At 44.1% G+C, this 15,478-nt stretch overlaps 1 protein-coding gene across 1 annotated transcript; it reads left to right on the top strand.

Moving 5' to 3' along the window:
• Positions 1-1,557: 1,557 nt before the first annotated feature.
• On the top strand, positions 1,558-14,564 carry n4bp2 (NEDD4 binding protein 2). Its single transcript, XM_061065149.1, has 16 exons — positions 1,558-2,018; positions 2,841-3,843; positions 4,538-4,662; positions 4,864-4,952; positions 5,155-5,231; positions 5,541-5,684; positions 5,972-8,520; positions 8,745-8,830; positions 9,501-9,546; positions 9,980-10,203; positions 10,298-10,422; positions 10,529-10,655; positions 11,839-12,015; positions 12,125-12,293; positions 13,134-13,257; positions 13,366-14,564. The coding sequence occupies exons 1-16, from the start codon at positions 1,766-1,768 to the stop codon at positions 13,409-13,411; spliced, it is 5,364 nt and encodes a 1,787-aa protein (XP_060921132.1). The 5' UTR covers positions 1,558-1,765; the 3' UTR covers positions 13,412-14,564.
• The last annotated feature ends 914 nt before the right edge of the window (positions 14,565-15,478 follow it).

Raw genomic sequence — 15,478 nt, 5'->3', positions numbered from 1 at the left:
ACGCACTAAAAATATCAAAAGTAAGAATGAGAATATATACAACCAGGATTTAACTAAGCATTACTAGTCTTAAATATGAAAGATTAAAATGTAAATGTGCAAAAACAGAGTAGTAAATGGACAGTATTGACATAAGTTAAAGTGCATGAGTGTAGACATGTTATCAGCAGAAACTATTCAATATAACGGTGAGTAGACAGACAATTATTCTTAATAAAACATATAAAACATTTTTAATTAAGTCTAGCAACACTTTTTTGCAATACTTTTATTAAAATTAATATTCTACTGTTTTTTTTTTGTTTTTTTTACAGTGCTACATCACGAGGTCATTGACACATGGTTGTTTAAACCAGGGGACCAGAAATGGGCCATGTGTTCAAGACTGAAATAGGACTATGAAAAAGGAAAGACAAATGTCAAATTATGTACTGAAGCCATGCAGTCTGTTTTATATAGGCTACTCTCTTCTATACTTCTATACAATTTATTAGTATTATTATTATCCAATTATTTATGGGTATTTCAAATTATGTAATGGCTACAGCCTTATGGCCACAAAACTTACTTCAGTGCTGTCATAAAGTACAATTTTAGAGTATTTATACGAAGAATGTTACATCCTATAACTAATAAAAATCTTAACATTTAGAGATACATTAGGATGACAATGTAATGCAGCATTTATATTTCAGATTAAAATCTGAACATTTAACAATGACAGGGAGGTGGAGTTCTTTTACTTCTGATTCTTAACATTTTCATTCATAAACGTTATTTTGCTTGATTAAAACTTTGATCGAAGTATAACTATTTGCAAAAGATTTGTATTGCTAAATCTTCTAATGTTTAAAGAAATCGCCAAATCTTCAACAATTCATCCTATTAAAAGGCTTTTTGGTACGGTAGAGGATTTGTGAGAAATTAATAAAGACACGAAGATTATGTGGTATATGTTCATAACGCTATACACAAACTGTCCTCAGAGGAAAATTTGATCCCTGTAACACAGTCTGAAGATAAAATGCTACACGAGATGTTATGGTAACTCTCCTGGTATCTTTTTTATCTCAGTGTTGAGTGACCCAATTTTTTCCTTTGAATACATTTTGTGTATTTAGTTCAGAAAATATAACGTTTGTTTCACTTCTCCAACTTTTACATTTCACTACCAAATCTACATAGTGCACCTTTAAGTTGACATATTGAGAAACTTTTGAAAATGCCGGGAATTAAGATGAAATACAATTTTGTGAGATTTTGACTTTATTTTCGAAATTGTGATTTTTTTTTTTTAATTTTTCAAGTTTTTTTAATATGTTTATTATATGTTTATTATATGTTTATTATATGTTTATTATATGGCATTTCGAGTTCGGAGCACACTTTTTTTTCAAAGTGCATGAAGGAAAAAAAAAAAAGTCCTCTCCTGTCATAATTTATTCCACATGGCCCTAATCCTCTTCCGTACAATCGGGGGACCATGTTTTAGAGACTTTTATTTTGAAGGTTCCGGCTGCTGTTACACCGGCGTTAAACTTCTGCGGCGGACTTCGGGCGCACTCAGCACAGTTTTGTTGTACCTCTCGTATTTCCGCCACTTGGAGTGCTGTTAGAGTGTCGTAACCTTCAGCTCTCTCACTGTTTTTACTCTACTTGACAAAAACATCGGAATGTCTTCTGATTCAGGACACATTTCTGTGGTTCCTCGGCTACGCAGCTAGCTCAGTGCGGCCGCTAATGAGAGCAGCCGGAGGGCCACAGGATGCCTCGGAGAAAGAAGAACGGCCAGAGCCCGGCCAGAGTTCCCGGCGGGCCGTCGGAGGGAGGGAGCCTCGGCCACAGCACGGGCAGCCGACTACCTCAGGGATTTGACGGCTCAATGGTGAACAACTTCACACCCAGCTCCTCGCTCTCCAGCTCAGGCAAGGAGGGCATCGTGAAAAGCATGCAGGAGATGTTCTCACACCTCGACCCTGAAGTGATTTACATCGTGCTGTCCGAGTGTGATTTTAAAGGTAACCCTTAGCACTGTTGTTATACCTGCTGTGCAACTCCAGGCCATGCTATTTAAAATAACTCTGCAACCCAATTAGCTTCCTAGCACTGCGTTTGTGAGTTTTGTTTTTGCAGTGGTTGGCTATAATATTATAAGTATTACCGGTAATGTAAAAAAAACTGCACCTCGCATTTCTTGCTTTACCACCTGTTGCGTCTGTGTTCAGCCCCCACTCCCACTCCCACTCCTGACTTCTCTCTGTTAGTGCATGTCCATACTGTAGGTTCATGTTTGCGCATGTGTAATTCAGCCTATGTGTGTCTAGCATGTCTCAACAACAGAGTGTAAAATCCAACCATTTAATAAGAATTCACCAATAACACTCATTAAATTTGTCACAAGGTTCCATCACTGCACTTTTATCTGCTCACATTTATTCCCCGTTGGGGGCCAAACAACATTAAACATTTTCTGCAACTGCATTCGTGCCATTAAATAAAATTAGTTGTAACTCAAAGTGTTGAAAGGAGGATAGCTGTGTTTTTTTCCCCCCGCATCCTAAACTCCTGAATCAATCACTGTGTAGCAAAAGAAACTTCCTTGTCATTAGGTATTCTCGGAGGAACTCCCTCCTGGATAGTTCCTCTTCAAAAAAAAGTCCACAGAACTATTTGGTCTGAAAACACCCATTGTGTAAGATTGAAAGGTAGTCATGCGTTGGTTTTGGTGATTGTAGCATTACTATGAGGCTTGATGAGTTTATTTTTGAGTGATTTGATGGAGCATTTGATTTTTAGCACCTTTAAATGTTATTGATTGTTTTTCTCTGTTTTCCTTCTAGTTGAAAATGCGATGGACTCTCTGTTGGAGCTGTCTGTGGCGGCTGAAGTTGCAGCACCCATACCGTCTCCTGTCTCTGGCTTTGAGCTCACTGCTGCAGCCCTGCTCAGCCCGCGTCACCAGCCTACGCCGGACGCGTATTCCTCCCAACGATCGCAGCTGATCTCTTCTCCTCCCTTTCTGACAGAAGAGCTGGACTTGCTGGTCGATCAGGAGCTAGAGACCCTAACCCAACAACAAGACATTAGTGCGGAGCATCAAAGCGGCCAGTATTTGTCGTCTTTCCCTCAGCCATCATTCCCGCAGCAGGACCTCCCGGAGCTGCTTCAGTCCAGCCTGCAGCCTGGATCTAGAGGCTCCTCTGTCCAGCAGCAAGGCCCAGTGGGTGGCCAGGTGGAGAGTATTCCTGGGGCTTCTTCTCCTCTTGACCGGCTCAGCACTTGGGAAGACAAGATCCCCGAGGAGCCGAAGTCCATGGTTAATTTCACACATCTGACGACAGAGTCGTGTGCAGACGCGTCCAAACCTCCGTTGGACCTGGCGGCGTCAGGGCGCCCCTCAGCCTTTCAGGTGTATAAAAAGCAAGACTCTTCACACCCTTCCACAAACACTGCCGGGGCCGTTTCCTCTAACACTGTTGTTGGCGGAGCCAGATCTAAGGTGAACACATTTAACCAGGAGCCGTTTGGCTACATGCCGTCATCCTGGAACCCAGAGGCGCCAGTGTTTTCGCCCCGTTTCCATGGAAACCACAGGCCAACCTTCATTACCCCCGTGGCTCAAGCGCCGTCCAGTTGGCCCAGCCTACCCAGAAATCCCTCTCCCTGGATGGGTCAGGGCCCTGCCAGTCAAGCACCTCTCAAACCCTCTGCAACCATTCCAAAGTCCTGGGCCCTGCTTGCAGCGTCTAATCCTCCGGCCCAGCACAGCAGGCTGCGTCTGGAGGGGAACGTCCTTGTGCTGCTGCGTGGTGCTCCGGGGTCTGGCAAATCAACCCTGGCGAGGTAAGAAGGTTGGGCTACTCGTAATGTGCTAATCTCTCCTGTCTGCTGTTCAGGAGGGCAGTGTGTGCGCTCTGATGGTGTCTTCTGTGAGTGCCAAGGTCAAGACTGAAAACTAAGGGTCATAAAACTCTAGAAAAAGTGTTGTCAAAGAAAGTTTCATCCAAATAATAAGAGACAAAAAAAGAGTTCAGACATTTGTTAATCCCATTGTTTTTTTAGGTTGCAGGTTTATGTAGCACAGCAACTATTGTTCATGTTGAATCTTGTATACATTAAACCTCAGTGTGCAGTGTTGTAGCTGCTGTTTGAATCTGTTTCCAATACAGACAGTGATGTTTGTCTAGAAACAATATCACATTAAAGTTAACAAAGAGAATAAAACGATCAGATTTGTAAGTGCTGAGATAGTTAAATACAAATGTACAAGTAGTATCTTATATGAAAGGCATTCTTGCTCAGGATTCATGGGATTATTCTATAGCTATAAGAATGTGGATTGCCTAATTTGAAGTGTGTGTGTGTGTGTGTGTGTGTGTGTGTGTGTGTGTGTGTGTGTGTGTGTGTGTGTGTGTGTGTGTGTGTGTGTGTGTGTGTGTGTGTGTGTGTGTGTGTGTGTGTGTGTGTGTGTGTGTGTGTGTGTGTGTGTGTGTGTGTGTGTGTGTGTGTGTGTGTGTGTGTGCGCGCGTGCGTGCAGAGCCTTGGTTGAGCACAACCCTGGAGGAGTCACGCTGAGCACTGATGATTTTTTCACAAACCATGGAAGATATCGGTTTGACCCCAGTGCCCTTGGGGAGGCCCATGAGTGGAACCATAAACGAGGTAAACAACACACACTCAGTGTTGATAAGAAGCGTTTCATCACCGGCAAGTCAAACCTCCTTTGTGACTGATAATCCGTTTTTATCTGTGACATTGACTGCCATTGTTCCATCAGAAGTGCTGCATTTTTCAAAACACGAGTACACTGAAGCAACAAACGGTTTCTCTCGTGTGTGTGTGTGTGTGAACTTTATTCCACAGCCAAGGTGGCGTTTGAAAGGTGCGTTAACCCCATCATCATTGACAACACTAACATGCAAGGCTGGGAGATGAAACCCTATGTGGCTCAGGTCAGTCAACGCGATCGAACATTTGTCTCGTCACTTTCACATTCTGCTGAAACACTCATTGCTCTGGAGGATAAGGTCACCATGTAATAAGATATAACATAGCGTAGCCTTTCATAACATGCAATAACATATCAAAGCATATGATTCATGAAACGGTTCATCCATAAGGCTTCAGCTCCTGTTGCTCTACTGTCTGTCCCAGGCACTGAAACATGGATACAAGGTGCTGTTTCGAGAGCCGGACACGTGGTGGAAGCACAAGCCCAGAGAGCTGGAGAGGTGAGAGGGATTCATCTTTTTAAAATGTATGCATGGAGGCTGTCGTCTCAAGCGGGCGGCCCGGGTTCACCTCCCACCTGTGGCCTCTTTCCCGCATGTCATTCCCCACTCTCTCTCTCCCTGATTTCCGACTCTATCCACTGTCCTATCTCTCCATTAAAAAAAGGCCCAAAAAGCCCAAAAATAAATCTTTAAATGTAGAATTTCAGCCTGGATATTTGTGACAAAAAGAGAAAAAAATTGCTTCTGGAAACAGTTTTATGAAAAGTGTTTGTGTTTGTGTTTGTGTGTGTCCAAATGCATATTCAGGCGTTCCAAACATAGTGTGCCATCGGAGAAAATTCGACGCATGCTTGACGGATACGAGCGCTTCGTCTCAGTCCAGTCCATCATGGGTTCACAGATGCCTGACTGCAAAAAACAGCGCAACCTTCAGGAGAACGGAGAGTCACAGTGAGTGCAGCTCATCTGCTTTAGGTTATATACACCTGAGCAATTAAAGAAAAAAAAAATGTAATGTCCTCGTATGGTTTGGTGCAAACACAGTCTCAGGATAATTCTGCTTTGAAAAACATTTAAAAAAAAAAATGTGTTTCAAAACATCTTCAAAGGAATTTTGTAAATCCAAAACTCAATTGGTCATCGAGCGAGCATCATTATTTGTGTTGACTGTTCCATTTATTAATAAGTGTTTTTTTCTCTCTCTCTCTCTCTCTCTCTCTCTCTCTCTCTCTCTCTAGGCCTGAATCCTCTGAACAACCGTGTCCTGACCTGGTGGGGCAGTCTGAATCGACTGGGGGTTATAAGAAATCCCACCCACAGCTGTTCTCTTCCCTCCCTGACGTTTCATCGATCACTCGCTCTACTGAGGTCGGGAGACTGGAAGACGCCGCCGACAAATCTGCAGACAGGGATGATGAGATGGATTTGGGCGAGTTAGATTCTGAGTTAGACGCCCGGTTAGAGCTGAGTCATCCAGGTGATCAGAGTATCCCGGACTGTATCGTGGAATCGGTAATGAACGAAGATCACCGCGCGGAAGAGGTGCCTGTGGCTTTCTCTGAGTCTATTGGACAAAGAGTGAGGAGGGAGAGAACCAGCAGGAGGTCTGGTTTTGACAACTTGGAGCCGGCAGATCTTTTGAAAGACACCAACCAATCAGACGGTGAGGCAAGGGAGACAGAGAAGACGGAAGAGGAGGGAGCAGAACGGGGTGAGGGAACGCAGGAGATGTTGAATTTTGTTGGAGACTGGCCCTCTGAAGGGTCTCTCCAGCAGCGGCAGGTCAGGAGAAGAGAGCGGCAGAAAGAAGGGAATGAAAAGGACGGTGAAGATGTGTCTCGAGAAGCTAACAAACATAAAACAAGAAGGAAGCCAGGGCCCAATGTGGCAGAGTTTCAGAAGCTTCTTGACCTTATTCAGACGGGGGTAGCTACTATGCAGACCAGCTCGTGCTCGTCTTCTGTTTCCTCGAGCTCTGGAGAGGAATCTGCAAAAGAAGAAGAAGAAGAAGAAGAAGAAGAAGAGGAGGAGGAGGAGGAGGCGGGCATGTTAGAGGAATCCAGGAGCGTTAGGTCTAACAGTGAGGAGAGAGAAGACAACATGAACAGGGTTGACAGCAGCAGAGGTGAGTTACCCGACTGTGTGTTAGACTGGAAGGCAGCGGACTCCTGTAGGATCATGGAATCAGGACTTTCCTCTAGAGCGTTTGAAAATCTGTTAGAAATCAGCGGAGAAACTGGGATTGTGGATTTACAATTGTCTGACCAAACAAATCCCCCCTCTGCTGATTTACTGTTAATCCCTGAAACAGTGGAGGTGAGTGTCTGCAAAGACGACAAGGGGAGTCCAAATGTCGAAGGTGACTTTGATACGGAGCCTGGTACTAGTCAGAGTGATAGAAACCAGACTTGCGCAGAGTCTAGAACTGAGGGTGATGGAGGGCATGTCAGCGAGGTGTCTCTGAGTCCCGTGTGCGAGGGCTCCGTGGAAACGGAAAGTAATCCCCTGTGTGGAGGCAGTCAGGAGAGGAAGCAGCGTCAGGGTCGTAGATCGGGTAAACAGTGTAAGCTAGCCCTGACTTTTACTCAGAACTGCCCTGCTTCCTCCCCCGATACTCTGGAGGGGGCTGGAAGTACAAACAACAGCGGTCTAAATATTCTGAAGGCAGGTGTTGAACCGAAGCTTGACCTGCTCACGCTCTCCAAATGTGAGGTACATCTGCAGCCTCCCTCCCCACCTCCTCCTGCGGTCGACACAGGCCGCCCAACACAGACGGAACCCCAAGACTTCGCCCGTCTGTGGCGCCTCAACCGTCTGGACAGCCTGGTCGACGCAGGCGTCGCTCTGCGCAGTGACATCACAGTCCTCTCTGGGGAATCTTCCCGCTTCGTGCCCGAGCTGTCCTCCGCCGTTTCTGCAGCAGTTGCGGTTCACCCGTCCGGCCACAAGGAGGTGCCCTATCACGTGGCTCACGAGAAAGGCACACAGGTGGAGGAGAAAGAGTTCGGGGCCATTCAAGACCGCCTCGAGAGCCTGCGCATCCTCAGTCGCCATTTCAAACTGGTCAGTTTTGATACCTTGGAAGATCTGTACGACAAATGCCACCAGGACCTGGACTGGACCACCAACCTGCTGCTGGACTCTGGAGAGAGGTTCTTCAAAGATGAGGATGGCGAGGAAGAGATGGAGGAGGATGAAGAAGAGCAGGACGCGTCGGGTTTGTGTGCGGCTGTAGGTGAAGCCGTAGAAACGAGGTTATGTGACGGTGTGCTGGACGAGCTCCCCACTGAAGATTTTCCGGCTGCTGTTGAGAAAGGGAGCGAGCAGATAACTTGTAGCGCAGTTCAAAAGTCAGACGTGAGCTCCAGCGATGATAATGACCTTGGTTTTGGCGGTGCAGCTGTTCCAGTTCCAAACGCGGATCATTCGCGTACAACGTCAGAACGATTCCCTGAAACAGAACACGATCCACCTCGTGCACTGAACACAGGAGAGGCCGCATCAGGTGTGGACCTCCAAGGCGCCGCTTGGGGCGTTAGCTTTGACAATGGCGTCATAATTGAGGATTCGAGAGTCGAGATCGAGATCGAGGAAGAGATCGCGAGCATGGACGAGGCCCACCGGCTGCTGCAGGCCGAGCTCGCAGAGATGGAGAGAGAGGGGAAACAGAAGGAGAAGAATGAGAGGAGGAGCCATCACCTGAACATTCAGAGCGTGGAGCTGAAACTGTCCACTGAGGTGGCTCTACAGCTTACTGAGCTCTTTGGTCCTGTTGGAGTAGATCCAGGTAACTAGAACACGTGTGTGTAACGATGGAAACTACACTTCTTAACTTCTTACTTCATGGTGTGGTTATGAATCTGTAATGATTAGTACAATTACAGAACATGCTGCACTCGACTGTTAGACAATCTGTGTGAAACATTCTGACGCATTCAGACATTTTAAAGTATAGTGGTACTCAGATCTGACACACAAGAGTGTTCATCCTCTCCGGTCCTGAATGTTCAGGTACGTGCTCCTCTGATGACTACGCAGTGCAGATGGACCTGAACCTGGCCAAGCTGCTCCACCAGAAGTGGAAGGATACCATTCAGGTGAGCTCCTCATGTGTCCAATATCTTTATCATAACTTTTTTATCATGTGAAAATGTGAAAGTGGTAGCAAGTACTTCTGAACCTACAGATCATCATCCACTGAGTCTGTGTTTTGACTAACACACACACATACGCACACCTGCATTTTTCAGCTCATCAGCGTCTTGTCTTCGTCAGGGAAAAAACAACTAAATTAAAACTACCTCACACCTGTAATTTAGCCCATGGTTTAGCCTTCCAGGTGTTTTGTTTTTACTGTTTCTGCTTTAATCTGGTAATTATTGGCCACAGAAAGCAGCAAAAAAAAAGGTTAGGTGCTCAAGACTAAACAAGAGTACAGACACATTTAGAGGAAAGCTGGTAAACAAAGAGGAGCATTTGGCAGCTCAAGAGTCAGATTATAGAGACCAGAAGAAGAGATAATGGAGAGTGAATGTAGGATTTATATTCCTCAGGGGGGGACACAAACAAGGCTGAAAAGGTTGCTTTGTAATTAATTGGTTGCTTAAACAAATGTGTAATCTGCCCTTAAAGATGACGTTCAGTCAGTGTTGTGTTCAAATCTTGTTTCTACTGCCCCCAAGTGGCCAAAGTCAGATGTTGCAGCAGATTGAGTATTAGGGAAACATATTAAGTCTGTTAGCCTGACGTGTGAACGTTGTTTTACAGGAAAAGCAGAGACAAGCAACTCTGTCCTTTCACCTGCTTCAGGAGAGTAAGTACACACACACACACACACGCACACGCACACACACACACTTAAAATCCCTGAAATCAACAATCATTGTGGCTGTGACAGTGTTGACCTGCGTTGTCCTGTTCAAACATTGAACTACTAGGGTGTGTTTTTAATAATAACAACTCCTTCCACAAGTTGAAGTGTACATACCTTGAATTATTATATTATTGTATTTTTTTCTTCCTTTTATTTAATTGATGTACATATGTTTGATTTTTTAACTTTTTGTTATTTTTGATAATTATATTCCAGTTTCTTCGGCTGTTGTAACAAAAAAAAAATCCCCACATGGGGGATCAATAAACTTTATCTTTAGCTTTAACTTTACTACCCAATATGATCTATCATTCTTAGACATAACATCATCAAGTTTCACTAACACTGAATGTTGACCTCTGAATGGTTAAAGGTTCAGTACACTGGGGTGAGTCACAGGAGGTCAAACCAGGACCGCGAGACCCGACGCAGCAAGCTCGTTTCCTGATCAGTGCGGATGGTTACACGACAGCGGACGGCCAGCCAGAGACCCGGAGTCGCATCCCGTTCATGGACCACTGGAGTGTGTCCCGCCCACACGTCTCTCTCAGAGAAATCATAAAAGAGCAGCAGGCCCTGCAGGAGAACGTGGAAAAGGTCAGTCTCACAAACATCTTGTAATAATATCATCCCGCTATGTTCTTCTCTGGTACCAACATGCTCATCCTTCTTCAAACCCTCCTTCTGTCAGACCAGAGAGAGTCGTGCTGACCTCGACCGGCGGGACGGAGCCACCCTCATGAAAGAAAACCAACTGTTCTCCCTTTTCCCCACTATAGACCGGCACTTTCTCCAAGACATCTTCAGAAACCACAAGTGAGAGAACAGTTTTGACAGAGACTGTGAAGGTCATTATCTGCTTTGTTTGACATCATGTGTTTTGATGTAGTCCTGACTGACATGTGTTTAATCTTCTGTGTAGTTACAGCCTGACGGAGACGGAGCTGTTTCTTCGCTCTCTGCTGGGCGAGGAGCCCGTCAAGACAGTGGTCGCTCCAGAGGCACCTCGGTCTGACCACCACAGAGCAGCCAGCAAGGAGAGAGAGAAGGTACTCACCCACAGGCAGACTGAGGAGCAAAGAAACACGTACTCCTTTTAATCTCTTGACCTCTTTTAATCTTTGTTTTCACAAAGTTTAAGACAGTTTGGATGTACAATATACTGCAGTACTTAAAGATATTAGTGTAATTCAGTGATTCCCAAACTGGAGGGGGGAGTGACCCCTCTGTAGTTATGACAACAGGGTTACGTAAGAGCAACGCATGTAGTTCTACACTGCTAGCAAAACATGGCCGACTTAATGAAAGGACTGCCCACTATTGATGAAATATGACTAGTCATGCCTCGCCCCTAAGCTTCCCCTCTACAAAGTGGAGTAATGAACACAGACTGCAGTGTGTGGTGGCTCATGACAGCATGAAACCCAACAAGTTAAGACGTCACATCCCGCACTCAAAGAGAGGCCTGTTTGATTTCTTTAGAAAGAAACTTCTCAACTGCTGTGTCCAACAGAGAGACTTTACTAAACATGCATGTAAGTGAAGTAGAATCTAACAGAGTAGCCCAGTGTTTTAAAAAAAAAAACCACACACACACTGTAGCTGCTCGACAGGAAAGCCACACTCTTGTTTACCACATCCTACACGTGTGTATTCAAAAGGTTTATCTGCATTTGCCTCGATGTTGATAAAATACAGATCAGAAGCTGGACATTGAAATGATCACAGGACTGACTGGAAGGGTAAATCTAGCATGAGAAATTGAACGAAGTTGTTTATTCCCAGTCAGTTTAAGGAAATCTGTTGCAAGGAATGCACGCTGTCATTATTTAAAAATGGGAAGTTTCATGTTGCAGTGCCTTCTTCTGGAAAAGGGACTTGTAGTCTTTTTAGTTTGATATCCCCCACTGAAGGTGCATTTATGTATTTTTGGCTTCAACTAAATCCTTAATAAACAGGAATTTGTTAGCAGAAGACCTTTCTAACTGTGTTTTAGTGTATATGGATGTCTGTGTATGTGTTGATTTTGTATGATAAGGAGCGGGGGATTTTGAAAACATTTTCCTCTTCCAAAGGGAAAAAAGTTTGTGAATCTCTGATCTAGTTTAAAGATAATTTAAAGAAAAAACGAACTTTACCACTAGGCTGTGCACCTGCAAGATCCAGTATTCAGAAAAAACGAGTCATCCTGAACTTGTCTGTATCGCGTCGTCCCTTTTTTAAATCTGTCAGAAGCAGAAGCCTCTGGACTCCGCTGTTCCAGACTATCAGGATACAGAGGATCCAGAGTACGTGGACTTCAGGGCCGAGGCCAGCCTGCAGAGAGGCCGGCAGCTTGAGAGTTTCGCTAAAGCTGCTGAGGCCTTCAAACAAGGAAGTAAAGACGTGGCTTCGTTTTATGCACAGCAGGTGAGGAGTGAAGCGCTTTGTTGGTTTGTTTTCAAAGTGCAGCTCATCTTCAAGTTAAAAGAAAAATCTCTGATAATTGTAAATGAATTAGCATCATTGTCTTCTGTAGGGACATATGCACGGCAAGCGGATGCGTGAGGCCAATGATCGTGCGGCAGTCCAGATCTTTGAGAGGGTCAACTCATCACTGCTGCCAAGGAACATCCTGGACCTACACGGCCTGCACGTCGATGAGGCCCTGGAGCATCTGGGCCAGGTCTTAGAGGACAAGAGCACAGGTGAAGGACATTACACAGCAGAGTGGGAGAACGGGCGGGAAAAGATTAGCATCTTCGCGCATCTCCTGCTTTAAAGGAATTTATGGGTATTAGGCAAGCGGCAACCTCTGGTCTTAAAAAATGAAGCCAATGCAGAAGTGCAAAATCCTCCAGTTCCTCGAGTGTGGCTCCAGGAACACTGGAAGTCAAACAGCTGTTTTTACATCATAAATAAACCTGTTTACAGCCTGGTTCCAAAAAAAAACCAAATAGGTCTGATTAGTTACTGTCATCACTGGCACACACTGTACATGTGTTTTTTTTTAAACGGCTCTGTTTTGATTTTGAAAACGATACATGTTATACATAGTTAGGAGTGCAGCTGACATGATTGACAGGTGGGGGCGGTGTAACGGTTTGTCAGGAGGCTTAAAAACCCGCCTCAGCTCCAGCTCTCAGCCTGTCGTTAGGTTGACTGAAAGTTAGGCTGAGACAGGATTTCCAGCATGGCGGCTGCTGCTGATGAGCCTCCAGGGCCCCCTGCAGGAACAGATGGCTTCATACATTCATATTTACAGTTTAGGTGGGACAACATCACTACAACAACACAATCATTTGAGGTATCAGAATGTAGAATAACATGTTTGTAGAAGTTTGTGTCTCTTAAAGATTTTGGCTTTCTGCTCCTGTTAACTGTGTGTGTGTGTGTGTGTGTGTGTGTGTGTGTGTGTGTGTGTGTGTGTGTGTGTGTGTGTGTGTGTGTGTGTGTGTGTGTGTGTGTGTGTGTGTGTGTGTGTGTGTGTGTGTGTGTGTGTGTGTGTGTGTGTGTGTGTGTGTCTTCTTTGGCCTCTTTCTGTGCAGAGTGTGAGCAGGGTCTGTGTCAACCCCAGCTCTCTATCATCACAGGAAGAGGAAACCACAGCCAGGGGGGCGTGGCCCGCATCCGTCCCGCCGTTATAGACTACCTCACCAACAAACACTACAGGTACGCACACAGACACACACACACACACACACACACACACACAACTGAACACTCGTGCCTGACATGTTCATTGTCACCCACATTTTCTCCTATCTCTCCATCTGTCAGGTTCACTGAGCCCAACACAGGTACTGTGTTAGTCTCTTTGAAATGAGAAGAACCGGTTTATTGGACTCAAGCTGCTGCTGCGGAGGACAACACACGTACAAACATCTCTCTCTCTCTCTCTCACTACATGTTTAATCAGTATACACAGTATGGTACACTCACAACCTTGTCTGTCTGTTTTTGGGGCTTTTTGTTTTCTCATCCCGCCTCTCTTAAATTTCATAACTTAATGAAACATATCTTTACATGATGTTTTTATTCATCTATAAAGCTTGAATAAATGAACATTTTAACTTTGAAAACATTTTAAACTGGGCATTTGGATTGACGTTTATCTTTGTGCCTTTTAAAAAAAGAATGAGAAGTCTTCCTCTTTTTCGAGGGCTCCATGTCTGATAAGGTTATATTTATATGAAAATTCAACCATTTCCCTTTTTAGAGTCTGGTTGGAAACATAATGGATGGATTTTAAGAATCTTTAATTCTATCACGACGCCACGCTGTCTACCGGGAAGTTGTTTGCACGTTTTTGTAGGACTTGTTTTTAAAGCATTTTGTTTAAAAATGAGCGTACATTTAAAGCATGCCATGTCTATTCAGGGATTGTTGTGTGATAAGGAGTCACCAAACCAAGAGCTTAGAAGTCGCCTTGGCTCAATGTTGTCATGGTAACGAGTGTTTTTGATCACCAGAAGGTGAACCTTTTATCTCTTCAGGTGATCAAAAACCCCATTAAATAGTTTGATCAACTTTTGCTTTGGCAGCAGGAAAGTCTCCTTTGTCTTTGTATCTGCCTCTCTTTTTTTAACTTGATGCCAAACTTAAGTATTGCTGCTTATATATATATATATATATCGATATTCAAACTCAGGTAAAGATTTCAAGGTGTTTCTCATTCTTTCAAGGCGACACTTCTCCGGGTAACTTTTTAACCCCTCGCTCCTAGTTTTGTAGCTTTTTTTTTCTTACTCAGGACGCTGCAATAGTTTAGTAGGTTTGTAGCAGCTTCTGTTTCTTTATCTCTGGGATATTTTTCACAGACGTCGGGCCACCGTATTGAAAGATTTTATTGATTGTACATAATGTTGTGAACACCTGATCTGTAAAGAGAAAATTGTATTTTTGTATCCATTTGTTCAGCTGTTATACAGAGACTCTTGTATTGTGGAATAAAATGACACATTTTTTAATGTTTCAAACTCGTGTGAACATTTCTGTGTGCTGGATAAAACTCTTCAAGACCAATCAGTCATCGTTTTACAGGTTTATTCACACATAAAACATGAAAGTTAGAACAGTAGATTCATCTAGAAATAAGCCGGTGTTACATAAATGAAGGTTGTCAAAACATGTCCATACTGTGATACTTTAGAATGAAGTCTAAAGCTCAGTTCATGTCTTTTTAAAGATATTTTTTGGGCCATTTTAACCTTCATTTGATAAGACCGCTGAAGAGAGACAGGAAACATTGTGAGGAGAGAGAGGGGGGGTGACATGCAGAAAGGGGCAGAGGTTGGATTCGAAGCCACGGCCACCGCAACAAGGACTGTAGCCTCCGTACATTGGGTGGGCTACATAACCGCTAGGCTATCCGACGCCTCTTGCCTGCATTTTTTTTGTAATTAAAAACAATATTTACTCAATATTGGGTGAATAGGACTTCTGTTTTTTGTTGCTGTGGTGTCGATCCAGGTATCAATATTGTTTGAGTTTTACTATCGTATCACATTTTAAAACTTTGATATTGGGATAAAAAATAAAGGTGTGATCTCTCAACTGGTAGGTTGGGGGTTCGACGTGTCCAATGTGTCCTTGGGAAAGACACTTAACCCCAAGTTGCTCCTGGTGGCGTATGAATGTGTAATAAGCTATTAGTTACTTCTGATGGTCACTTTACTTTAAAACATCTACCATCAGTGTGTGAGTGTGTAGGTGTGACCTGCAGCGTAAAAGCACTTTGAGTAGCCAGAAGACCAGAAAATAACTATACAAGCTCAAGTCAATTTACCAATTACCAAAGATAAAAATAAAAGGTGTTCAAAAGGGAAAGAAATCTCATGAGAGCAGAAAAAAAGGTCTACATTACCCACGCAACATTGCGGTTAGATTTTAT

This window comes from Labrus mixtus, chromosome 2 (genome assembly GCF_963584025.1).
Source record: "Labrus mixtus chromosome 2, fLabMix1.1, whole genome shotgun sequence".
In the NCBI taxonomy this organism is placed as follows: Eukaryota; Metazoa; Chordata; class Actinopteri; order Labriformes; family Labridae; genus Labrus; species Labrus mixtus.
The sequence above is the reverse complement of the archived record's forward strand: the minus strand, read 5'-3'. Positions and strand labels throughout refer to the sequence as shown.

Excerpts from the sequence above, each read along its gene's own strand:
- n4bp2 (XM_061065149.1), top strand. The coding sequence starts at position 1,766 with ATGCCTCGGAGAAAGAAGAACGGCCAGAGCCCGGCCAGAGTTCCCGGC. Across the intron at positions 5,232-5,540 it reads AAGCCCAGAGAGCTGGAGAG|GCGTTCCAAACATAGTGTGC; the intron begins GTGAGAGGGATT and ends ATGCATATTCAG. Across the intron at positions 8,521-8,744 it reads TCCTGTTGGAGTAGATCCAG|GTACGTGCTCCTCTGATGAC; the intron begins GTAACTAGAACA and ends CTGAATGTTCAG.